Source organism: Oncorhynchus keta, chromosome 22 (assembly GCF_023373465.1).
Source record: "Oncorhynchus keta strain PuntledgeMale-10-30-2019 chromosome 22, Oket_V2, whole genome shotgun sequence".
NCBI lineage: Eukaryota > Metazoa > Chordata > Actinopteri > Salmoniformes > Salmonidae > Oncorhynchus > Oncorhynchus keta.
This window is the reverse complement of record NC_068442.1, coordinates 40,005,597-40,030,400: the sequence shown is the minus strand read 5'-3', so window position 1 is coordinate 40,030,400 and position 24,804 is coordinate 40,005,597. Positions and strand designations below refer to the sequence as shown.

General features: G+C 45.2%; 1 protein-coding gene across 7 annotated transcripts; it reads left to right on the top strand.

Annotated features, from left to right (window-relative positions):
- The first annotated feature begins 1 nt into the window (after nucleotide 1).
- On the top strand, nucleotides 2-24,678 carry LOC118401484 (membralin-like). 7 transcript variants are annotated; one of them, XM_035799027.2, is made up of 11 exons: nucleotides 2-1,094; nucleotides 12,049-12,339; nucleotides 12,449-12,551; nucleotides 17,783-17,893; nucleotides 19,147-19,269; nucleotides 19,368-19,486; nucleotides 19,696-19,753; nucleotides 19,855-19,938; nucleotides 20,366-20,498; nucleotides 20,849-20,948; nucleotides 21,542-24,678. In XM_035799027.2, exons 1-11 carry the CDS (start codon nucleotides 882-884, stop codon nucleotides 22,328-22,330), a joined length of 2,124 nt encoding a protein of 707 aa, XP_035654920.1. In that variant the 5' UTR covers nucleotides 2-881; the 3' UTR covers nucleotides 22,331-24,678. The 7 variants fall into 7 exon arrangements, with proteins under 7 accessions (XP_035654920.1, XP_035654921.1, XP_035654919.1 ...); XM_035799028.2 differs by having other exon boundaries at nucleotides 12,049-12,345; nucleotides 19,386-19,486; XM_035799026.2 differs by having other exon boundaries at nucleotides 12,049-12,345.
- The last annotated feature ends 126 nt before the right edge of the window (nucleotides 24,679-24,804 follow it).

Here is a 24,804-nt window from a genome sequence, read left to right as displayed (position 1 = left end):
AGGGCGCTCGCGGGGGAATAGACTCTTCTTGTCAGACTTTCTTTCTTACATTTTGTCTTGCCTTATTGTTGTTGCTTCCCAGGAATCGTTGAGAGTATTGCAACAACTAACTAGCAAGGGATGCTTTTTTTTCAAGAATCAGGCACAAACTGGAATCATAGTTATCATTTCCATCTGAGATATATGATCGACAGTCTCGACTAAAAAGTAACAAGGCGGTTCTCGTCGTAGAGCTTGAACGTCGTCAGTGACACTAGCTAGTAGCGTATTGTAGCGTGAGTAGGGTATTAATAACTTTATTTTATTGGGACATTTCTGGTGATTGGCAATGAGACAACTGCATAATAGCGAATTGAACATAATATACTAAGAATATACCTCGATAACATCACTATAATCGTCAATGTTTCATCGGAAGGTTGCGTGGTAGCTAGCATGATAGCTATGTTGCAGGTAACTAGATTGCTGGTGTGAATTATGACTGACTGACGCTTAGTTATAAGGCCTACAACTTAATAGAACATTGCTTATTGTAAAGACGATTTTGACAATCCTTCAAGTGCCATTGCTAATTAGATTAATACAGCCCGTTTACGTGCTAGCTAAATTGTATTGAAACTAATTTGCTAACTTTGGTGGAACGAGTTTGTAGCCGGATAATTGCATCTATTTCTACGACATGGTCGTAGTGCAGCACAGCCCATTAAGACATGAAATTGGTCACCTCTAGAAATGGACTGTTCTGTGTAAACTGACAGCTGCTTTATTGCATTGTGTTAAATGCAGTTTTGCACCATTCTACAGTTAGAGTTTTTGGTGCCACGTTTGACCAGGATTGAGATAACTAACTAGCCACTACCAATCGTCCTGCCAGAGATAAAATGTCAGAAAACCAGGGCAACGCGAATAACAACGTCCCGCAAAATAACAATGGCGGGGCGAACAGGATACGAAACCCTAATATCAACCAAAACCCACTCATCAGTGTTCGAGACAGACTTTTCCATGCCCTATTCTTCAAGATGGCAGTTACCTATGCCAGATTGTTTCCACCATCTTTCAGAAGAATCTTCGAGTTCTTTATCCTACTAAAGGTAAGACTTCCCCTCACATGATTTTACCTTCATGTAGGCTACAATTGGTCAAGGATATGATATCAAGTACACTCACCAAGGACGCTCAGCTAATTTGCTCCAAATAAATTAGTTTATATTTATTTTCTAACTTTCAATTATCAAAGGAAAGGGGCAATTCCACAGAATGATTCTGACCGATTTTTCACTATAAAATGTATGTCAAACAAAACAATGATTGCGAAATTAAACGAGCCATACGACTATGCACAAGGACTACTTTTGACCATTTCCACTGAACATTTTACAAAAACATTTACTTGAACAGTGCAGATGCAAAGTTTGGTAACATAATTATGGTTAGTGATGTTGTGTCCATTCTGTTAACAAACTTTTCATTTGCAAAGTCCAGCCTTTGTTTTGATGTGGATTAGTTTGGATCTTAGATCTTAATCTGGTAGAACAGAAGTTTAAAAAAATCCACTTGAATGCATCAGATCTGTGGTAACAACTATTCCGCCCAAATAAACAAATCTATTTACATACAGTTGAAGTCGAGCCTACCAGATCTATGCTCGCTTCAAGGCAAGCAAACTATAGTTTTGGCAAGTCGTTTAGGACATCTACTTTGTGCATGACAAAAGTAATTTTCCCAACAATTGTTTAGACAGATTTCACTTATTCACTGTATCACAATTCTAGTGGGTCAGAAGTTTACACACACTAAGTTGACTGCCTTTAAACAGCTAGGAAAATTCCAGAAAATTATGTCATGGCTTTAGAAGCTTCTGGAGGCTAATTGACATCATTTGAGTCAATTGGAGGTGTACCTGTGAATGTATTTCAAGGCCTATGCTTCAAAATCCGTGCCTCTGCTTGACATCATGGGACAATCAAAAGAAACAACCAAAAAATTGTAGACCTCCACAAGTCTGGTTCATCCTTGGGAGCAATTTCCAAATGCCTGAAGGTGCCACGTTCATCTGTACAAACAATAGTACGCAAGTATAAACATCATGGGACCACGTAGCCGTCATACCGCTCAAGAAGGAGACGCGTTATGTCTCCTAGAGATGAATGTACTTTGGTGCAAAAAGTGCAAATTAATCCCAAAACGGCAGCAAAGGACCTTATGGAAATGCTGGAGGAAATGGGTACAAAAGTATCTATATCCACAGTAAAATAAGTCCTATATTGACATAACTTGAAAGGCCACTCGGCAAGGAAGAAGCCACTGCTCCAAAACCGCCATAACAAAGCCAGACTACGGTTTGAAACTACACATGGGGACGAAGATTGCAGTTTTTGGAGAAATGTCCTCTGGTCTGATGAAACAGAAATAGAACTGTTTGGCCATAATGACCATCGTTATGTTTGGAGGAAAAAGAGGGGGAGGCTTGCAAGACGAAGAACACCATCTCAACCTTGAAGCACGGGGGTGGCAGCATCATGTTGTGGGGGTGCTTTGCTGCAGGAGGGACTGATGTATTTCACAAAATAGATGGCATCATGAGGATGGAAAATTATGTGGATATATTGAAGCAACATCTCAAGACATCAGTCAGGAAGTTAAAGCTTGGTTGCAAATGGGTCTTTGAAATGGACAACGACCCCAAGCGTTGTGGCAAAATGGCTTAAGGACAACAAAGTCAAGGTATTGGAGTGGCCATCAAAGCTTTGACCTATATTCTATAGAGAATTTGTGGGCAGAACTGGAAAAAGCGTGTGCGAGCAAGGAGCCCTACAAACCTGACTCGGTTACACCAGCTCTGTCAGGAGGAATGGGCCACAATTCACCCAAGTTATTGTGGGAAGCTTGTGGAAGGCTACCCAAACGTTTGACCCAAGTAAAACAATTTAAAGGCAATGCTACCAAATACTAATTGAGTGTATGTAAACTTCTGACCCACTGGGAATGTGATGAAATAAAGAAAAGCTGAAATCATTCCTGCTACTATTATTCTGAATTTTCACATTCTTAAATTAAAGTGGTGATCCTAACTGAACTAAGACATGGCATTTTTACTAGGATTAAATGTCAGGAATTGGGAAACTGAATTTAAATGTACACTGCTCAAAAAAATAAAGGGAACACTTAAACAGCACAATGTAACTCCAAGTCAATCACACTTCTGTGAAATTAAAATGTCCACTTAGGAAGCAACACTGATTGACAAATTTCACATGCTGTTGTGCAAATGGAATAGACAACAGGTGGAAATTATAGGCAATTAGCAAGACACCCCCAATAAAGGAGTGGATCTGCAGGTGGTGACCACAGACCACTTCTCAGTTCCTATGCTTCCTGGCTGATGTTTTGGTCACTTTTGAATGCTGGCGGTGCTTTCACTCTAGTGGTAGCATGAGACGGAGTCTACAACCCACACAAGTGGCTCAGGTAGTGCAGCTCATCCAGGATGAACAATCAATGCGAGCTGTGGAAAGAAGGTTTGCCGTGTCTGTCAGCGTAGTGTCCAGAGCATGGAGGCGCTACCAGGAGACAGGCCAGTACATCAGGAGATGTGGAGGAGGCCGTAGGAGGGCAACAACCCAGCAGCAGGACTGCTACCTCCGCCTTTGGTATGAGGGCCCGACAGCCAGTTGGCTCTTCACAGATGAAAGCAGGTTCACACTGAGCACATGTGACAGTCTGGAGACGCCGTGGAGAATGTTCTGTTGCCTGCAACATCCTCCAGCATGACCATTTTGGCGGTGGGTCAGTCATGGTATGGGGTGGCATTTCTTTGGGGGGGCCACACAGCCCTCCATGTGCTCGCCAGAGGTAGCCTGACTGCCATTGGGTACAGAGATGAGATCCTCAGACCCCTTGTGAGACCATATGCTGGTGCGGGTGGCCCTGGGTTCCTCCTAATGCAAGACAATGCTAGACCTCATGTGGCTGGAGTGTGTTAGCAGTTCCTGCAAGAGGAAGGCATTGATGCTATGGACTGGCCCACCCGTTCCCCATACCTGAATCCAATTGAGCACATCTGGGACATCATGTCTCGCTCCATCCACCAATGCCACGTTGCACCACAGACTGTCCAGGAGTTGGCGAATGCTTTAGTCCATGTCTGGGAGGAGATTCCTCAGGAGACCATCCGCCACCTCATCAGGAGCATGCCCAGGCGTTGTAGGGAGGTCATACAGGCACGTGGAGGCCACACACTACTGAGCCTCATTTTTACTTGTTTTAAGGACATTACATCACAGTTGGATCAGCCTGTAGTGTGGTTTTCCACTTTAATTTTGAGTGTGACTCCAAACCCAGACCTTCATGGGTTGATTAAATTTGATTTCCATTGATAATTTTTGTGTGATTTGAACTATGTAAAGAAAAAAGTATTTAATAAGAATATTTCATTCATTCAGATCTTGGATGTGTTATTTTAGTGTTCCCTTTATTTTTTTGAGCAATGTATTTGGTTAAGGTGGATGTAAACTTCTGACTTCAATTGTATTTAGCTATCACTCGGTATAGGCCCACTTTAGGCTAACTCAACCCAAAACTCGTACCTTTTGGGAAACACTGCAATAGGCCCTGCATACCACAACACAAATAGGGACGTGGCTAGTTGCTGCCTGTAATTGTGCTTTCAAGACAACTGGGAAGTCTGGAGAGAAAAAAAACTTGATCAAATCATGATGTCCGTGATCTTCTGGTCATTAAGTCGGAGCTTTAGAAAGATGCCAGAGTTTCCTACTTGGAATTCCAGTTGGAGCTAGTTTCAGAATTCTATCAGAGATTGAGAATGTTGAAAAGGGCTTTATGCAGTCAAGGTGTATGCATATGTGCGTGTAAACACACTGAACGAGCAGCAGTTGGGTCAACAGTGACAGGTGCACCAGGCCTACCTGTAAGCTAGGGTGGCAGGTAGCCTAGTGGTTAGAGCCAGTGACTGGAAGGTCGCTAGTTTGAATACCCAAGCTGACAAGGTGAAAAAAATCAAGTGCCCTTGAGGAAGCAACACTAATTTGCTCCAGGGTCGCTGTACTACTATGGTTGACCATGTAAAACACATTTCACTGCACATATCCGGTGCATAAAAAAACACTGACAGTCGGAATCTGACTGCCTGAGTGTGTTATCAGACAGTCCGGCGATAAGAGCCCCTGCTGTGCGCTACTGATTGGATGTGAAACAAAATGGCGTGTTCTCCCTCTGTCAGATGCTTTAGCTTTGGACCGACAAGGATACGAGCATCTTTTAGATGTTCTGAGTGTGTTGGCTTCCTATTGAAGAGGAGCATTATCAATAGACAAGTTCTCTAGCACCACACTTTTTTTCTCAGCTGACTGCTCTCTGTAGGAATCTATCCTTCTGTGTCTTTGTAGTGTGCACATTCACTAAGCAGCCTCTGTGATGTCATTTAAGCTATTTCTCCCCCATTGAAATACAGGATCCGGGGTTGGTGAGAAGCATTGAGGAGCATTGGATTTAGAATTGGAATTTTGGAGATTTTTACCTTGTCAGCTCGGGGGTTTGAACTTGCAACCTTCCGGTTACCAGTCCAACGCTCTAACCACTAGGCTACCCTGCTGCCTCCCAGATGCTGGCACTAAGACCGCATTCAGTCAGCTGTATAAGCAAACAGGAAACCACTCACCCAGAGGCGGCTCCCCTAGTGGCCGGAGACTTTAATGCAGGGAAACTTAAATCAGATCTACCAAAATTCTAGATCACCTGTACTGTTTTGCTATCATCCGATGGCATTGAGGAGCACACCACATCAGTCACTGGCTTTATCAATAAGTGCATCGAGGATGTCGTCCCCACAGTGACTGTACGTACATACACCAACCAGAAGCCATGGATTACAGGCAACATTCACACTGAGCTAAAGGGTAGAGCTGCAGCTTTCAAGGTGCGGGACTCTAACCCGGAAGCTTACAAGAAATCCCGCTATGCCCTGCGACAAACCATCAAACAGGCAAAGCGTCAATACAGGGCTAAGATTGAATCATACTACACCGGCTCCGACGCTCGTCGGATGTGGCAGGGCTTGCAAACTATTACAGACTACAAAGGGAAGCACAGCCGCAAGCTGCCCAGTGACACGAGCCTTTCAGACGAGCTAAATAACTTCTATGCTTGCTTCGAGGCAAGCAACACTGAGGCATGCATGAGAGCATCAGCTGTTCCGGACGACTGTGTGAGCACGCTCTCCGTAGCCGAAGTGAGTAAGACCTTTAAACAGGTCAACATTCACCAGACGGATTACCAGGACGTGTGCTCCGGGCATGTGCTGACCAACTGGCAGGTGTCTTCACTGACATTTTCAACTTGTCCATGTTTGAGTCTGTAATACCAACATGTTTCAAGCAGACAACCATGGTCCCTGTGCCCAAGAACACGAAGGCAACTTGCCTAAATGACTACAGACCTGTAGCACTCAGGTCCGTAACCATGAAGTGCTCTGAAAGGTTGGTAATGGCTCACATCAACACCATTATCCCAGAAACTCTAGACGCACTCCAATTTGAATACCGTCAGATCCACAGATGATGCAATCTCTATTGCACTCCACACTGCCCTTTCCCACCTGGACAAAAGGAACACTTATGTGAATGCTATTCATTGACTACAGCTCGGCGTTCAACACCATAGTACCCTCAAAGCTCAGCACTAAGCTAAGGATCCTGTGACTAAACACAACCGCCCCCAGGTGGTGAGGGTAGGTAGCAACACATCTGCCACGCTGATCCTCAACACTGGAGCTCCCCAGGGGTGCGTGCTCAGTCACCCCCTGTACTCCCTGTTCACCCACGACTGCATGGCCAGGCACGACTCCAACACCATCATTAAGTTTGCAGACGACACAGCAGCGGTAGGCCTGATCACCGACAACGACGAGACAGCCTATAGGGAGGTCGTCAGAGACCTGGTCTGGTGGTGCCAGAATAACAACCTATCCCTCAACGTAACCAATACTAAGGAGATGATTGTGGACTACAAAAAAAGGAGCACCCCCCATTCTCATTGACAGCTGTAGTGGAGCAGGTTGAGAGCTTCAAGTTCCTTGTTGTCCACATCAACAACAAACTAGAATGGTCCAAACACCCCAAAACAGTTGTGAAGAGGGCATGACAAAGCCTATTCCCTTTCAGGAAACTAAAAAGATTTGTCATGGGTCCTGAGATCCTCAAAAGGTTCTATAGCTGCAACATCGAGAGCATCCTGACCGGTTGCATTACTGCCTGGTACGGCAATTGCTCGGCCTCTGGCCGCAAGGCACTACAGAGGGTAGTGCGTACGGCCCAGTACATCACTGGGGCTAAGCTGCCTGCCATCCAGGACCTCCACACCAGGCGGTGTCAGAGGAAGGCCCTAAAAATTGTCAAAGACCCCAGCCACCCCAGTCATAGACTGTTCTCTCTACTACCGCATGGCAAGCGGTACCGGGGTGCCAAGTCTAGGACAAAAAGGCTCCTCAACAGTTTTTACCCCCAAGCCATAAGACTGGTTACCCGGACTATTTGCATTGTGTTCCCCCCCCCAACCCCTCTTTTACGCTGCTGCTACTCTGTTTATCATAAATGCATACTTGAACTATACATTCATGTACATACTACCTCAATTGGGCCGACCAATCAGTGCTCCCGCACATTGGCTAACCGGGCTATCTGCATTGTCCCACCACCCACCAACCCCTCTTCTTACGCTACTGCTACTCTCTGTTCATCATATATGCATAGTCACTTTAACCATGCCTACATGTATATACTACCACAATAATCACCACCTTCCGGAGACACCTGAAACCCCACCTCTTTAAGGAATACCTAGGATAGGATAGGATAAAGTAATCCTTCTCACCCCCCTTTAAAAGATTTAGATGCACTATTGTAAAGTGGCTGTTCCACTGGATGTCATAAGGTGAATGCACCAATTTGTAAGTCGCTCTGGATAAGAGCGTCTGCTAAATGACTTAAATGTAAAAAATGTAATAAGCCTGACTAACCGGTGTCTATATATAACCTTGCTACTGTTATTTTCAAATGTCTTTTTACTGTTTTATTTCTTTACTTACCTACACACACACATTTTAGTTTGCACTATTGGTTAGCCCCTGTAAGTAAGCATTTCACTGTAACCTGTTGTATTTGGCACACGTGACTTGATTTGATAACCAGGTAGGCCTATTTTACGAAGTTTCCACCGGATCAGAGCATGACCTCTTTTCCCCTTTCATGACAGTGGTCATCGAAAGGGAAAGAGCTGGAACAATGTTTTAAATGGGCTACGTTGAGGAACTATTGTCATTCTCAATGGATGGATGTAAAAACAGACTTTGTTTACTTGCTTTTTGATGTGAAAACATTTACTTGAGAATAGAGGTCGACCGATTGTTTTATTTCACCTTTATTTAACCAGGTAGGCTAGTTGAGAACAAGTTCTCATTTGCAACTGCGACCTGGCCAAGATAAAGCATAGCAGTGTGAACAGACAACACAGAGTTACACATGGAGTAAACAATTAACAAGTCAATAACACAGTAGAAAAAAAGGGAGTCTATATACATTGTGTGCAAAAGGCATGAGGAAGGCAAATAATTACAATTTAGCAGATTAACACTGGAGTGATAAGTGATCAGATGGTCATGTACAGGTATTGGTGTGCAAAAGAGCAGAAAAGTAAATAAATAAAAACAGTATGGGGATGAGGTAGGTAAAAATGGGTGGGCTATTTACCGATAGACTATGTACAGCTGCAGTGATCGGTTAGCTGCTAAGATAGCAGATGTTTGAAGTTGGTGAGGGAGATAAAAGTATCCAACTTCAGCGATTTTTGCAATTCGTTCCAGTCACAGGCAGCAGAGAACTGGAATGAAAGGCGGCCAAATGAGGTGTTGGCTTTAGGGATGATCAGTGAGATACACCTGCTGGAGCGTGTGCTACGGGTGGGTGTTGCCATCGTGACCAGTGAACTGAGATAAGACGGAGCTTTACCTAGCATGGACTTGTAGATGACCTGGAGCCAGTGGGTCTGGCGACGAATATGTAGCGAGGGCCAGCCGACTAGAGCATACAGGTCGCAGTGGTGGGTGGTACAAGGTGCTTTAGTAACAAAACGGATGGCACTGTGATAAACTGCATCCAGTTTGCTGAGTAGAGTGTTGGAGCCAATTTTGTAGATGACATCGCCAAAGTCGAGGATCGGTAGGATAGTCAGTTTTACTAGGGTAACTTTGGCGGCGTGAGTGAAGGAGGCTTTGTTGCGGAATAGAAAGCCGACTCTAGATTTGATTTTAGATTGGAGATGTTTGATGTGAGTCTGGAAGGAGAGTTTACAGTCTAGCCAGACACCTAGGTACTTATAGATGTCCACATATTCTAGGTCGGAACCATCCAGGGTGGTGATGCTAGTCGGGAGTGCGGGTACAGGCAGCGAACGGTTGAAAAGCATGCATTTGGTTTTACTAGCGTTTTAAGAGCAGTTGGAGGCCACGGAAGGAGTGTTGTGTGGCATTGAAGTTCGTTTGGAGGTTAGATAGCATAGTGTCAAAGGAAGGGCGGAAGTATACAGAATGGTGTCATCTGCGTAGAGGTGGATCAGGGAATCGCCCGCAGCAAGAGCAACATCATTGATATATACAGAGAAAAGAGTCGGCCCGAGAATTGAACCCTGTGGCACCCCCATAGAGACTGCCAGAGGACCGGACAGCATGCCCTCCGATTTGACACACTGAACTCTGTCTGCAAAGTAGTTGGTTAACCAGGCAAGGCAGTCATCAGAAAAACCGAGGCGACAGAGTCTACCGATAAGAATATGGTGATTGACAGAGTCGAAAGCCTTGTGATTTTTCGATACCGATTATTGGAGGACCAAAAAAGCACATCAATGAAATCAATTTAGCCTCAAATGAATAATGAAACATATTCAATTTGGTTTAAATAATGCAAAAAAAAGTGTTGGAGAAGAAAGTAAAAGTGCAATATGTGCCATGTAAAAAAGCTAACGTTTAAGTTCCTTGCTCAGAACATGAGAACATATGAAAGTTGGTGGTTTCTTTTAACACGAGACTTCAATATCCCAAGGTAAGAGGTTTTTAGGTTGTAGTTATTATAGTATTTATAGGACTATTTCTCTCTATACCATTTGTATTTCATATACCTTTTACTATTGGATGTTCTTATAGGCACTTTAATATTGCCAGTGTAACAGTATAGCTTCCGTCCCCCTCCTCGCCCCTACATGGGATCGAACCAGGAACACATCGACAACAGCCACACTCGAAGCATCATTACCCATCGCTCCACAAAAGCCACGGCCCTTGCAGCGCAAGGGGAATAACTACTCCAAATCTAAAAGCGAGTGACGTTTCAAACGGTATTAGCGCACACCCAGCTAACTAGCTAGCCATTTCACATTGGTTACACCAGCCATTAGGCTGATAGGCTTGAAGTCGTAAACGGCTCTGTTTTTGCGAAGAGCTGCTGGCAAAATGCACGAAAGTTCTGTTTGAATGAATGATTACGGGCCTGCTGTTGCTCAGACTGCTCTATCAAATCAGACTTAATTATAACATAATAACACACAGAAAGGGGCGGCAGGGTAGCCTAGTGGTTAGAGCGTTGGACTAGTTAACTGTACGGTTGCAAGATTGGGTCCCCTGAGCTGACAAGGTTCAAATCTGTAGTTCTGCCCCTGAACAAGGCAGTTAACCCACCGTTCCTAGGCCGTCATTTAATATAAGAATGTGTTCTTAACTGACTTGCCTAGTTAAATCTTTTTTTTTTTTTTAATCCGGAAATCGGCGCCCAAAAATACAGATTTCCGATTGTTATAACTTGAAATCGGCCCTAAATAATCGGCCATTCCGATTAATCGGCCGACCTCTACTTGAGAAGCTCCACAGCGCATTAGTGGTGGTGAGTTAAGACAATCAGAAATTGAATCCGATCCCCACATGGGCACATTTTATAGGTCTACATTTGCGCGCAGGCCAGGTAGACTAGTACTACTTCTTTGTGTAATCAGGTGCGAGTCCTTACTCAAGATTGACAGGAGGGCTCCAAGCGAAAGACGATGAATAAATTCACAACTCAAATGTAATGAAATTAACCAAAAACTTTTGTATACCTTACGTTGTGTGCTCTGCAAACAATGTGTCCACCCCTGCAATGACAAGTAAGACTGAAATAATAATTGATTAAATGCATTTAACACAAATTAACGTAACCCAACATATTGTAGATTGGGAATTAAGGGTCAATGGACTTCCGGTGATACTGGTGTGCCATCCCTGCGTCCTCTGCAATGGTTTAGTCCACCCAGACAGGCTTGAATCAGACGGGTATCTTGTGTGCAATAAGTTTCTTCTTTCTTTGTTGTATTTTACCCACTTTTTCTCCCGAATTTCAATCATGTCTCATCGCTGCAACTCCCCAGTTTGCTCGGGAGGTAAAGGTTGAGTAATGCATCCTCCAAAACATGACCCACCAAACCTCGCTTCTTAACACCGGCCTGCTTAACCCGGAAGCCAGACGCACCAATGTGTCAGAGGAAATGCCATTCACCTGACAACTGAGGTCAGCCTGCAGGCTCCCGGCCTGCCACAAGGAGTCACTAGAGCGCAATGAGCCAAGTTAAACTCCCCCCGACCAAACCTTCCCCTAACCCGGACGGTGCTGGGCCAATTGTACGCCACCCTATGGGACTCCCGATCATGGCCGGTTGTGATACAGCCCGGGATCGAACCCGGGTCTGTGGTGATGCCTCTAGCACTAAAATGCCCCGCTATACCATTTTTATAATATATATATTATATCCTTTTTCCTTCAATGTGTTTGTCATCAACATTAACAATGCTGCAGAAGGGGGAACGTACAAAAACATGTATCCTAGTAAATGTGTCCCCTTAGGCACCATTAAACATATGTAAGTCAATTTGGGGATTGGCCTTTACATCTCAATACTGCTCTAGACTCCATCTGCCATAAGTTAATGCCTTCCACCCTCTATTTCCACCAGGCACTCTTTATTCTCTTCATCTTGGCCTATATCCACATCGCTTTCTCACGCTCGCCTATCAACTGCCTGGAGCACGTTCGGGAGAAGTGGCCGCGTGACGGCATCCTGCGCGTGGAGATCCAGCGCAACTCGTCGCGTGCGCCCATCTTCCTGCAGTTCTACGACTCAGACGGTCTCCAGGGCCTGGTCAAGGAGCCTGAGGGGGAGGGAGGAGGGCTGGGCCTGGCCGCGCTCCACCACGAGGAGGAGGACGAGGAGGAGATGACCCTGGAGATGTTTGACAACAGTTCTGTAAGGGTGAGACACTGCTACTCGTGTGGAGGGAGGGGCTGAAAGAGACTCAATAATCCTGCATCATTTATACATTAACTCAATAAGTCTTTCTCTTTTTCTTTGTCAGTTTGAGCTTGACATCGAGCCGCGGCTGAAGCCCTCGCTGAGTGGTGGGGGACGGGGCCTCAACGACAGCCAGGACCTCTCCTTCAGCCAGGCACCCACTAAAGGTATGCAGCCGCTGAGGGAGACAGTCTCCCAGATTGAGATGCTAACTCGAGCAGGTAAACTCAACCCCCCCAGTGAGTGAGAAATCCTCAATCCATTCCTTTCTTCCACTTCCTGCTAGTTAGCTCCCTTATCTTCCCTTCCAGCCATCTTTTTGTCGTTAGTCACCCCCATGATTCTATTCCATAAATGTGTTCCCTTCTCTTCTGCCCCTCAACGACTTTCTGTAGCTGTTGTTGTCAAGGATCATTGTTTGAATCAGACTGTGTGGCCATGTCGCGATGCCATCTCACCTCCCCAGTGGGCCCTGGCTGTGCCCAGACAAAGACTGTGTGTGGGCTTGGAGCTTGACCCTCTGTCAATCGGGCCAGCAATAGCAGTTGAGAGCCAGACTTTAGTTTAGGCCCAGTTTGTGTTGTGTGCCTCTGTCCTTGCATTGGTTTTTAACCATTCTAAATTGCCTTTGCATAAGTGTTTTTCTGTGCTATGCATGGTCTGTGTAAACCTGAGTCCTCCTTTCCGTAATTTGCTTTTAGATGGTCACAGTGGCGCCGGAGGGGATGGCTGCCGTTTTACTGGCTCCTAACCGCATTTATTTGTAACTAATTTTGTACATAATGTTGCTGCCACTTTCTTTTATGACCAAAAAGAGCTTCTGGACATCAATACAGAGATTACTCGCCTCAAACTGGACAAATATTTTTTCTTTAATGAGTCTGATGCAAAGGATATACTGCTTCCCGGAAACCAGGCCCTCATCCCCGTCATTCGCGTGAAGAAAATATGAAAATATAGGGGGTGCCTTATGAGAATTCGTCAGCGAGTGAGTAAACCACCACTACCCTCGATATTATTGGCCAACGTGCAATCACTGGAAAACAAACTGGGACGATCTACGATTTAAGAATGTCCTACCAACTGGACATTAAACGGTATTATCTTGTGTTCACTGAGACATGGCTGAACGACTACACAGATTGTATAGAGCTGGCTGGCTTCCCTGTTTTTCGGTAGGACAGAGCAGCTACGTCTGGTAAGACGAGGGGTGGGTGTGTCTTTTTTGTCAATAACTACTGGTGTGCTATGTCTAATATTTAAAGAAGTCTTGAGGAATTGCTTGCCTGAGGTAGAATACCTCAGGATAAGCTATAGACCACACTATCTACCAAGAGAGTTCACATCTATATTATTCGTAGCTGTCTATTTACCAGCACAAACCAATGCTGGCACTAAGACCACACTCAATGAGCTGTGTAAGGCCATAAACAAACCAGAAAATGCTCATTCAGAAGCTGCGCTTTTAGTGGCCAGGGACTTTAATGCAGACAAACTTAAATCCGCTTTACCACCATTTGGCAAATCTGACCATAATGCTATCCTCCTGCTTCCAAGCAAAGATTAAAGCAGGAAGCACCAGTGACTAGCTCAATATGGAAGTGGTCAGATGACGCGGATGCCTCGCTACAGGACTGTTTTGCCAGCACAGACTGGAATATGTTCCGGGATTCATCTAATGGCATTGAGGAGTATACCACCATAGTCAACGGCTTCATCAATCAGTGCATCAATGACGTTCCTACAGTGACCATATGTACTAGAAGACTAGAAGCCATGGATTACAGGCAACATCCGCACTGAGCTAAAGGCTAGAGCTTCTACTTTCAAGGAGCGGGATACTAATCCAGACTATTATAAGAAATCCTGCTATGCCCTCGAAACGAACCATCAAACAGGCAAGGCGTTAACATGAAATTGGGGAGAAAAATGGGTAAAAAAACAAACAAAGCATCAATAGTTGAATAAGTTCTCATTTACAATTGCGACCTGGCCAAGATAAAGCAAAGCAGTTCAACACATAAAAACACAGAGTTACACATGGAGTGAAACAAACATACAGTCAATAATACAGTAGAAACAAGTCTATATATGATGTGAGCAAATGAGGTGTGATAAGGAAAAAAAGGCCATGGTGGCAAAGTAAATAAAATATAGCAAGTAAAACACTGGAATGGTAGATTTGCAGTGGAAGAATGTGCAAAGTAGAAATACAAATAATGGAGTGCAAAGGAGCAAAATAAAATAAATACAGTAGGGAAAGAGGTAGTTGTTTGGGCTAAATTATAGGTGGGCTATGTACAGGTGCAGTAATCTGTGAGCTGCTCTGACAGTTGGTGCTTAAAGCTAGTGAGGGAGATGAGTGTTTCCAGTTTCAGAGATTTTTGTAGTTCGTACCAGTCATTGGCAGCAGAGAACTGGAAAGAGAGGCGGCCAAAGAAATAATTGGTTTTGGGTTTGACCAGAGAGAGAGACCTGCTGGAGCGCGTGCTACAGGTGGGTGATGCTATGGTGACCAGCGAGCTGAGATAAGGGGGGGACTTTACCTAGCAGGGTCTTGTAGATGACATGACGCCAGTGGGTTTGGCGACGAGTATGAAGCGAGGGCCAGCCAACGAGAGTGTACAGGTCGCAATGGTGGGTAGTATATGGGGCTTTGGTGACAGAACGGATTGCACTGTGATAGACTGCATCCAATTTTTTGAGTAGGGTATGGATGTGGCAGGGCTTGGAAACTTTTATGGACTACAAAGGGGAAACTCTGCCGCGAGCTGCCCTTTTAGGCTTGCTTTGAGTCAAGAAACACTGAACGCTTGAGAGCACCAGCTGTTCCCGGATGACTGTGTGATCACTCTCCGTAGCCGATGTGAGCAAGACCTTTTAAACAGGTCAACACTTACAAGGCCGCAGGGCTAGACGGATTACCAGGATGTGTACTCCAAGCATGCACAGACTAACTAGCAAGTGTCTTCACTGACATTTTCAACCTCTCCCTGGCCGAGTCAGTAATACATACATGTTTCAAACAGACCACCGTAGTCCCTGTGCCTAAGATAGTGAAGGTAACCTGCCTAAATTATTACGTCTAGGGATGAAAGGGTTACCGATTTCACGATAAACCACGGTAAAATTCCCGATGGTTAGTATTACTGTTTCAAATTGTAATTTGAAAAACTCGCGGTAAATACTATCTAGCCTCAACCAAAGTTAGCAACTGTCTGACACAGGTGTAGCATGCAACGTGGGTTATGTTTTGTGTGAACATGGAGGAAGGCAGTGACAGCGCTCGGGAGAATTTTCAGCCTTCTAAGAGGACCAAATTTGAAGTGGGGTCGTATTTTGGGTTTTACAAGAGTGCTGAGGGAAACTTAATAGAAGATGGTCGCCCGGTCTACAGAATATGCAACAAAAAATCACTGCGAAAGGGGGAAAAACTTCAGTCATCTTCGTGACCACCACCCACTACTTTATAGTGAATGCAAGGTAAATTCATATTTAGCACAATGCATGATGTGGGGACTTCGAAATTGGGGGGAAATGTCATGCTATGTCCATCTAACTTGCTAATAGCTTGTATACTGAAGCTTTCAGTGTTACATACTCTTGTAAAAACTCTGCACGTTGTTCTGCTGCTGTATGCGTCGGTTGTCTCCAGACTGTTCTTCCATTGCTAGGCTGGACAACAGAACGAGTCAAAATTCACCAAAGGTTGAAAAACAGCTAAATAACTTTGGCTAAGCTGGAACACTAGCGCGAGCCCATGGCAAATGAATGGAATCGAACGTTCGCAGAGCCTGTTTTGACTGGGGTGATGTTTAGAATAAAATTTTGCCTAAATGGCAACAACCAATGTTTCCTTTTTTATTTTACCGCTACAATCTGTTCATCGGACAGAATTGTGGAAAAATCTATTCGTATAGAAAGTAACATCCGCACCTCTGGTGTTCACTGTGCTTATGTCTGCGTAATGAGAAAGTAGGGAAAAAATGAACTTCTATTTCTGGTCTAGTGATCGATGACAAACGAGCTCGCTGCCCAGGCTTACATAATTACAAAGAGGAGATTCTCCTGATTTTTAAAACGGTGTCCGACTTGAATATACACATTATGTGATATTTGGCGAAATAGACCGGCATGTCTCTCCATAGGAAAGTAATGGAGGGAGCTCAAGCGTTCCAAAGGCAAAAAATATTTTGGGGCTAGCATTTGATGACAACCAAGCTCGCTGCCCAGACTTAGATAATTAGAAAGATGAGATTCTCATGATTAAAATGGTGTCTGACTTGAAAGCAATCTCGATTTAACTCCACACTGCCCTTTCCCACCTGGACAAAAGGAACACCTATGTGAGAATGCTATTCATTGACCACAGCTCAGCGTTCAACACCATAGTGCCCTCAAGCTCATCACTTTGGGGCGGCAGGTAGCCTAGTGGTTAGAGCATTGGACCAGTAACCGAAATGTTGCTAGATCGAATCCCCAATCTGACAAGGTAAAAACCTGTAATTCTGCCCCTGAACAAGGCAGTTAACCCACTGTTCCTAGGCTGTCATTGTAAATAAGAATGTGTTCTTAACTGACTTGCCTAGTTAAAGAAAGGTAAAATTAAAAAATCTCATCAGTAAGCAAATGACCCTGGGACTAAACACCTCCCTTTGCAACTGGATCCTGAACTTCCGGATGGGCCGCCCCCAGGTGGTAAGTAACAGGTAACAGGTAGGTAACAACACATCTGCCACGCTGATCCTCAACACTGGGGCACGTCAGGGGTACGTGCTTAGTCCCCTCCTGTATTCCCTGTTCACCCACGACTCCAACACCGTCATTAAGTTTGCTGACGACACAAAGGTGGTATGCCTGATCACAGACAGCGATGAGACAGCCTATATGGAGGAGGTCAGAGACCTGGCAGTGTGGTGCCAGGACAACAACCTCTCTCAATGTGGGCAAGATAAAGGAGCTGACCCTGGACTACAGGAAAAGGGAAGGCCAAACTGTTCCCCATTAACATTGACGGGGTTGAAGTGGAGCGGGTCAAGAGCTTTAAGTTCCTTGGCGTCCACATCACTAACAAACTATCATAGTCCAAACATACCAAGACAGTCGTGAAGAGGGCAAGACAAACCCTTTTCCCTCTCAGGAGACTGAAAAGCTTTGTTATGGGTCCCCAGATCCTCAAAAGTTTTATACAGCTGCAGCTTCGAGCATCCTGACCGGTTGCATCATCGCCTGGTATGGCAACTGCTCAGCATCTGACCGTAAGGCGCTACAAAGGGTAGTGTGTACTGCCCAGCACATCACTGGGGCCAATGCAATCGTGTGTGCAGTGGGGTTGGTGAGCTACGGGATGTGGTAAGCTGTGATGCTTACCTGTGAGTATGTGTCTCTGTGCCTTCAGTGTGGCCTCAGGATGATTACATAGTGGAGTACTCTCTGGAGTACGGCTTCCTCCGCTTGTCCCAGACCACCCGGCAACGCCTCAACATCCCTGTCATGGTCGTCACGCTGGGTAAGCTGTTATAAAGCCTACTTAACACTGACATAGCACATGATGGCAGGTGCTATGAACAGTCATAGCTGGTGAGGTGTGTTAAGCCTGCTTAACACCACCTTAACCATGACATAGCAGGTGTTATTAACAGTCATTCAGTACCTGGGTAAGCTGTGTTATTAACTTAAGCCTACTTAAAGGTAGACTCATCGAAATGACATAAATGCACAAAGTAAACTGCATACTGGGCCAATTTCCGCAACACCTAAGAGCGTTGAAGCGCTCCGCTGTTTTTCTCCCGTGGTTACCACGCTGTAACTGTGTGATACCGACCTGTGCACATGCGTGGTGACGGAGGGAAGTCTTTAATTTCTCTCATCTCAATATCTGCAGTGCTGCTCGTGGACATGTAATTTTCTAGTCTACATGTAACACCACAGTCATGGGGACTACAGTGGGTACAGTCATGTGGACTACAGTGGGTACAGTCATGTGGACTACAGTGGGTACAGTCATGGGGACTACAGTGGGTACAGTCATGGGGACTACAGTGGGTACAGTCATGGGGACTACAGTGGGTACAGTCATGGGGACTACAGTGGGTACAGTCATGGGGACTACAGTGGGTACAGTCATGGGGACTACAGTGGGTACAGTCATGGGGACTACAGTGGGTACAGTCATGGGGACTACAGTGGGTACAGTCATGGGGACTACAGTGGGTACAGTCATGGGGACTACAGTGGGTACAGTCATGGGGACTACAGTGGGTACAGTCAGGGGGACTACAGTGGGTACAGTCAGGGGGACTACAGTGGGTACAGTCAGGGGGACTGAAGTTAATAAAGGGATAGGAAGTATGGCCACTGACTTGCTTGCCAATGAGCAGCATTTGGTTTGATCAGTAGTTACCTGCTGGTGTGCCTAGTACAAAACCTCCCTTAGCCACCCAAGGCAAAGGTGGACTGTAGCTAGCTACAGACTTTTATTTTGAAATATAAATTCATTTGGGTTGTAGGTCATATTGGCCAAAACAATTCTGCACTTAATGGAAGTTGAAGCTGAAGGCTCTCAGACCACCCTTTTGTTGAGCGTCCGCGGCCAACTTTCACATGAGCGTTTGTCTTTTAGCAGATCCTCTTATTCAGAGCTTAAAGGGTGTAGGTGTTGTAGAAACACCAAGATAAGTAGTCATCATAACACTAACAAGTCTGTTACGGGTACCACAAACAAGTGTTAGAGGGTAGGAGGGGCTCTGTGTGTGTGTGCAGACCCCATGAAGGATCCGTGCTTTGGGGACAGCTTCAGTCGCCTCCTCCTGGATGAGTTCCTGGGCTACGATGACATCCTGATGTCTAGTGTCAAGGCCCTGGCAGAGAACGAGGAGGACAAAGGTACATGGTGCTTAGGGATGGGTGTGTGTGTCAGGGATTCTCCCATATGTTTCTTTTCTTGGTGGTGTGCAAAGGCCTGTGTGTGTGTTTCTGACCAGTGCTCTGTGTGAGAACAGGCTTCCTCAGGAATGTGGTGTCCGGGGAACACTACCGATTTGTCAGCATGTGGATGGCTCGCACCTCCTACCTGGCTGCCTTTGTCATCATGGTAATATTTGTAAGTAGCAATCTCCACACACCTTTTTGTCAAACTAGCATCAAATCCAAAGTGTTAAATGTAGCCCATGAGAAACCATCATTCAGGTTCTTTACTCTGAAGTTTCACAAACAATACAACATATTTGGTATGATAAATGAGCTGGTGCTTAACTAACTCCCTGGGTTATTCATGAAAGATAAGTTGTCTGTTTCCTTCCCTGTCTACAGACCCTGTCCGTGTCTATGCTGCTACGCTACTCCCACCACCAGATCTTTGTCTTCATTGGTGAGTCAAACTCACACCCCTCTCAACTCTAGTAGTCCTGGAAGAATACATCTCTACATGCCAGATGCTTAATCTCTGACCTTTAACCTCTGTTTCTCTAGTGGACCTTCTGCAGATGTTGGAGATGAACATGACCATCGCTTTCCCAGCAGCGCCTCTGCTTACCGTGATCCTGGCTCTCGTGGGTAAGAGTGTCATACCATTGAGGCGCCCTCTCTACAGTTACAGATGTGGTCAAATATATTGGCACCTTTGCGTGATTCACCGTTTCTTCTAAAATGAGATGAAATTGAAAGTACTTTGTTTACTTTTGTATTTGTATGATTTTAAAATGGCCCGGACTAAATTATTTAAAATTTGAATAAAATTTGTTTGAATGCAATGATTCTCATTTACTGTGTAATTTCTCACCTGTTATAGGTGCCTACATGGTAAAAAAAAGTAATTCAACAAGTTTTGAGAAGAGAAAACAGAACATTCTGTCTATTGCGCTCCATTGTAAAGTGCTAAGGGTGCCACCATATTCGACTACAGATGTAACGACAACAAGTTGGGTCTTGAGACTGTTTCTAGATTGAACAGGTGGTACAAATCTCTCTCTCTCTCTCCTAGGCATGGAGGCCATCATGTCTGAGTTCTTCAACGACACCACCACCGCCTTCTACATCATCCTCATCGTGTGGCTGGCCGACCAGTACGACGCCATCTGCTGCCACACAAACACCAGTAAACGTCATTGGCTGAGGTGAGTTCCACACACAAACACCAGCAAATGCCAATAGCTGATATAAACTATTCATACCCTACTATCTTGTATCAAATGGGGATGGGCAGAGAGAAAGGGCCCTTGGAACATGAAGAGAAAGGGCCCTTGGAACATGAAGAGAAAGGGCCCTTGGAACAGGAAGAGAAAGGGCCTTTGGAACATGAAGACTATTTGCTTTGTTTCTATGTAGTCTAACTAATTTGCTTATTCGTTCCACTACATGCAACCGATCACTGTGTCTCTCCAGTTCCAGACAGTCTATCCATTCCTCTGTTTGTCAGTCCAATTATTTTTGGCTACTCTCTAAGGAGGCTGTCTGTCTCCTGCAGGTTCTTCTATCTGTATCACTTTGCGTTCTACGCCTACCACTACCGCTTCAACGGCCAGTACAGCAGCCTGGCTCTGGTCACCTCCTGGCTCTTCATACAGGTGAGAAGGGTTGGAGGAAAGAAATTGACTAGAGAAAATAAACTCACTCAAACTGTAGTGTGATTTCAAAGTGTGTGCGTGTGTTTAGTTAGTAGCCCACACACTCCATCCTCCAGCATTTTGAATATGAGCACCAAGTCAAAACACTGAGCTGGAAAGTGCTTCATCTTTAGGCAAGTGGACATGTTATTGTGGCCTTCTATTAGCTTATTATTCATTAGATGTTATGCTAAACAAACAAAACATAGAATAACATTTTATTTTAGCGAATCGCTAAAGAAGGTCATATCGGGTTGGTGTGTCTTCAAAACGATTATAAATGAATGTCCTGTGTGTGTGTGTGTGTGTGTGTGTGTGTGTGCGCGCATATACACATTTATACATATATACATATATGTATGTGTGTGTGTGATTGATTCTAATTGTTTATCCCAAATGCTAGTGGCTGGACCAAAGAGATTAGCATCCTAGGCTAGAGTTTAGCCAATGCCAGCCACCTCTAGTTCTAGGTTATAGCCTCCCCCGACCCTGTTTCTCACGCCATGACTTAAACAGACTTACTTTAAGCGCCTACATCTCTTCTCCATCCCTAGCACTCAATGATCTACTTCTTCCACCACTACGAGCTTCCGGCCATCCTCCAACAGATCCGCATCCAGGAGATGCTGCTGCAGAACCAGCTGGCGGGCCAGGGGGGCAACCAGACGGCCCTGCAGGACAACCTCAACAACAACAACACCACCACCGCTGCAGCAGCCCCAGCTCGGGGAGGGGAAGCCAACGGACAGGTCCTACCGCCAGATGGGCCACTGGCTTCTTCGGTTGCCCAGGCACAAGGTTCAGCGACCCTGGCCTCCCAGTCAAATAGCCTGGCTGGGAGTGGTACGTTAGAAGGGGCCGTAGGAGAGTTGACAACGGAGCTGGACTGGATGGCGGAGACGACAGCCATCATCACGGAGGCCTTGTCCTCCTCAGCCCCCCAACCTGGGGGGTCTTTGATGGAGAGCACGGCAGGGGGATTGCTGGGGGAGGCCAGAGGGGTTGGGAGGGTTGGTGTTCCTGGGGCAGGCCTCAGCGTGGTGGCGGAGATTCGAATGGGGGGGAGTGATGGTGGAGAGAGCACAAGTGGCACCGGTCCCAGCTTGATAGTGGCCTGTAGAGGCAGTGCAGCAGGATCAGGCCTGCCTCCTCCCTCTCCTCCAGTGGGAGGACTCCAGGAAGCAGAGACTTGCCTCTCTAGTGTCAGGCCGTCCCTTCCTCAACCACCTTCTCCACACACAGACTGCAGTAGGGCAGTGGTTGGGGAGCCAGAATGCCCCAGACAGAGCCCCACAGATTGGGACTCCAAGAAAGAGAAAGCCCCCAGCCCCACTCCATCCTGAACCCCCCCCCCACACACACACACACGTGCTCCCATACGCAGAGGAAACATATCTTCTCCCCCTTAATTCTTCTTCCAACACCGCAAGATGCCGACGTGGCTTTATTCCTGTAATGTCATTCTTACGACAACCAGGAGAAGAGGGGGATGGAAAGCTGAGGAAAAGAAAAGCTCCTCTTCAAAGGTGTGGAATTGTTCGGAAATGGCTACCCGGACATACATTTTTTGGGGGGAAATGTATTTGTGAAATAATCAATCCTATTGCATTGGTGATATACAATTCCTTAAAGATGATGATTCTGTTGGTTAGGGGGTGTCTCGACTGGATTTGGAGATGGCGGTGTATGTTTCCTTTTGAGAGCACAGTGGACTATACAGGGCTGCAACACATGACCTCTTGTCCTATCCATCCATTCATTCCATCTGGTCGTCAAACCCAGAAAAAAGACAACCCCGTGTTTTGAGTTGCTCATTTTTCTTTCAGAACTGTTAAACAGGCTAATAAAGTTGTTGTGGGTTGTCATGATACTTGGTCAAACCCCACTTCTCACAAGCTCTCAACTTTTTCTCCAACTGGCTCCGCAAGCTATCTCTATCCCTGACTGGAGCATCGTGGGAAATTGAGTTGATATCCACTGTTTTTGAGTGTTGAGTAGACCTCCTTGCTCGGATGTTTTGCCAATCCACTGCTCTTACAATGCTTGGCAGTTGCTCCCGTACTGCTTGAGCAGCAGATGAGCTGTCATGACTGCAGTTTCTTTTGTCTTAACCTCTCTTTTTTGAGTGAACCTGCATCATTACTTCCCTCTGGGAACTTTTCTGTGTACAGTCAGGACACTAGGCCCATTTTCTCACCCATAACTCATTAGCAGGTTTTGTCTTTCAAATTGCAATCGCTTCACCGTGCAGATACATGATCAACTGGAAGGCTTGACCAGGCACCTGTTTCATGGTCTGTAATGCTAAGTCACTATACTAACCCCCCTCGGTGCATGTTTTGTTCAAATAATCAAAGCTTGATAAGGAGTTGGTTATTTGAATCAGCTCTATGGTGCGAGGGCAAAAACCAGAACATGCCCCCGGGGGCCCCAGGAAGCAGTTTGTGAAACCTTGCCTTACATCCTGTATTCCAAAAGAGGAGCATGTGACCTGGTAACACACAGGTCTTTGCTTCAGACTAGCACAAGACGATAGCAGGCTATGATAAATGGCTTCAGGGTAAAGCTATTGTAACCACGCCAACCAATCTCCATTACATGTGTCATTGATCTACCATTCTGCTGCCAAAATGACAAGTTGTGATGAAATTGCATGCCTTGGACGCTCCAATTTAATTTGGTAAAGAGCGTATTTTTATAATGTTTCTTGTTTTAAAACCTCTTGATGATGAAGCTGCTGAAGACTACCTTGGAAACTTTACCAGACTTGTGTGGCCACTGTTTGTTCGTTAGCTCACGAGAGACTAAACTGGACTTGCAAGCCTAGTAAGATGCTACTGTGAGACAAACTACCGGTCATCAGATGGACCTGACATGCATCCTGCTTCCCCTTTCTCCAAACTGCTGAACGCCGTTCTAAGATGGACAGGGTGTAACAAAAGTTCTAAAACATAACTCCATACTATAACTCCAAGTAGAAACTGTCAGGGCAGAATAAACAGGGAATAATGACAGATGTGTTCCAATGACCTCATCCTCATCTGTTGAAACAGAACAACTTCCTGCCCACTGAGCTTTATTTTGATGCCTTATGATTCCAAATGAGATATTATTGGAAGTGCATGTTGAGACTTCCTTAGCAGTCAAATTTAAGCAGGTTTTTGGCATATAGTGACCTCTGATATGAGGAAAATAGTTTATATTTAAACGTAATCACGATAACCATGGGACATTTAGCAAAATGGGTTAGACTTTTCCATTAGTTCTATTAAGATGGGAGTAGAATCATTTCTGTTCAGTGTGTTGGGTGGAGGTGTAGTCATGGCTATGCAGTGGGCAGGACCAAGGACGTGGTTCTGGTTTGAAAGGTCCAAATTGTGCAATATGACAGGAAGTCAGTTTAAAGAGAAAAGTCTTCATTGTAGAAGAGGATACTTTTACAGATGCGACAAATATGCTCTATCAATGACGTTTTATGATCAGTTTCTTTATCTGTGCCTAAATGCCGTTCTGTAAGAAAAAACAGGATGATTGTAGCAATGCAACAGTTGCTGTCCATTTGTAGTTCATTTTAGGCAATGTAAATGAATCCTTCAATCTGTGATGGACTAGATTCCTTCTCTCATTCAAATGTATTTAACTGTTCGGTAAACTAAGTGCAGAAGAAGCATTCTTTGCACAAACAATTGTCGTTGGTGTGGTTGTTTGTGTGTCCTAGTATTGGTTATGTAAATCCTATCCTTCAGTAGGTAGGGTTACGTGCACCACTGGTTATTGTAGGTTGAAATAGGCCAGCATTTCCCAAACTTGAACCTGG

Excerpts from the sequence above, each read along its gene's own strand:
- LOC118401484 (XM_035799026.2), top strand. The coding sequence starts at position 882 with ATGTCAGAAAACCAGGGCAACGCGAATAACAACGTCCCGCAAAATAAC. Across the intron at positions 12,552-17,782 it reads CAGCCAGGCACCCACTAAAG|TGTGGCCTCAGGATGATTAC; the intron begins GTATGCAGCCGC and ends CTGTGCCTTCAG. Across the intron at positions 20,949-21,541 it reads CCTCCTGGCTCTTCATACAG|CACTCAATGATCTACTTCTT; the intron begins GTGAGAAGGGTT and ends CTCCATCCCTAG.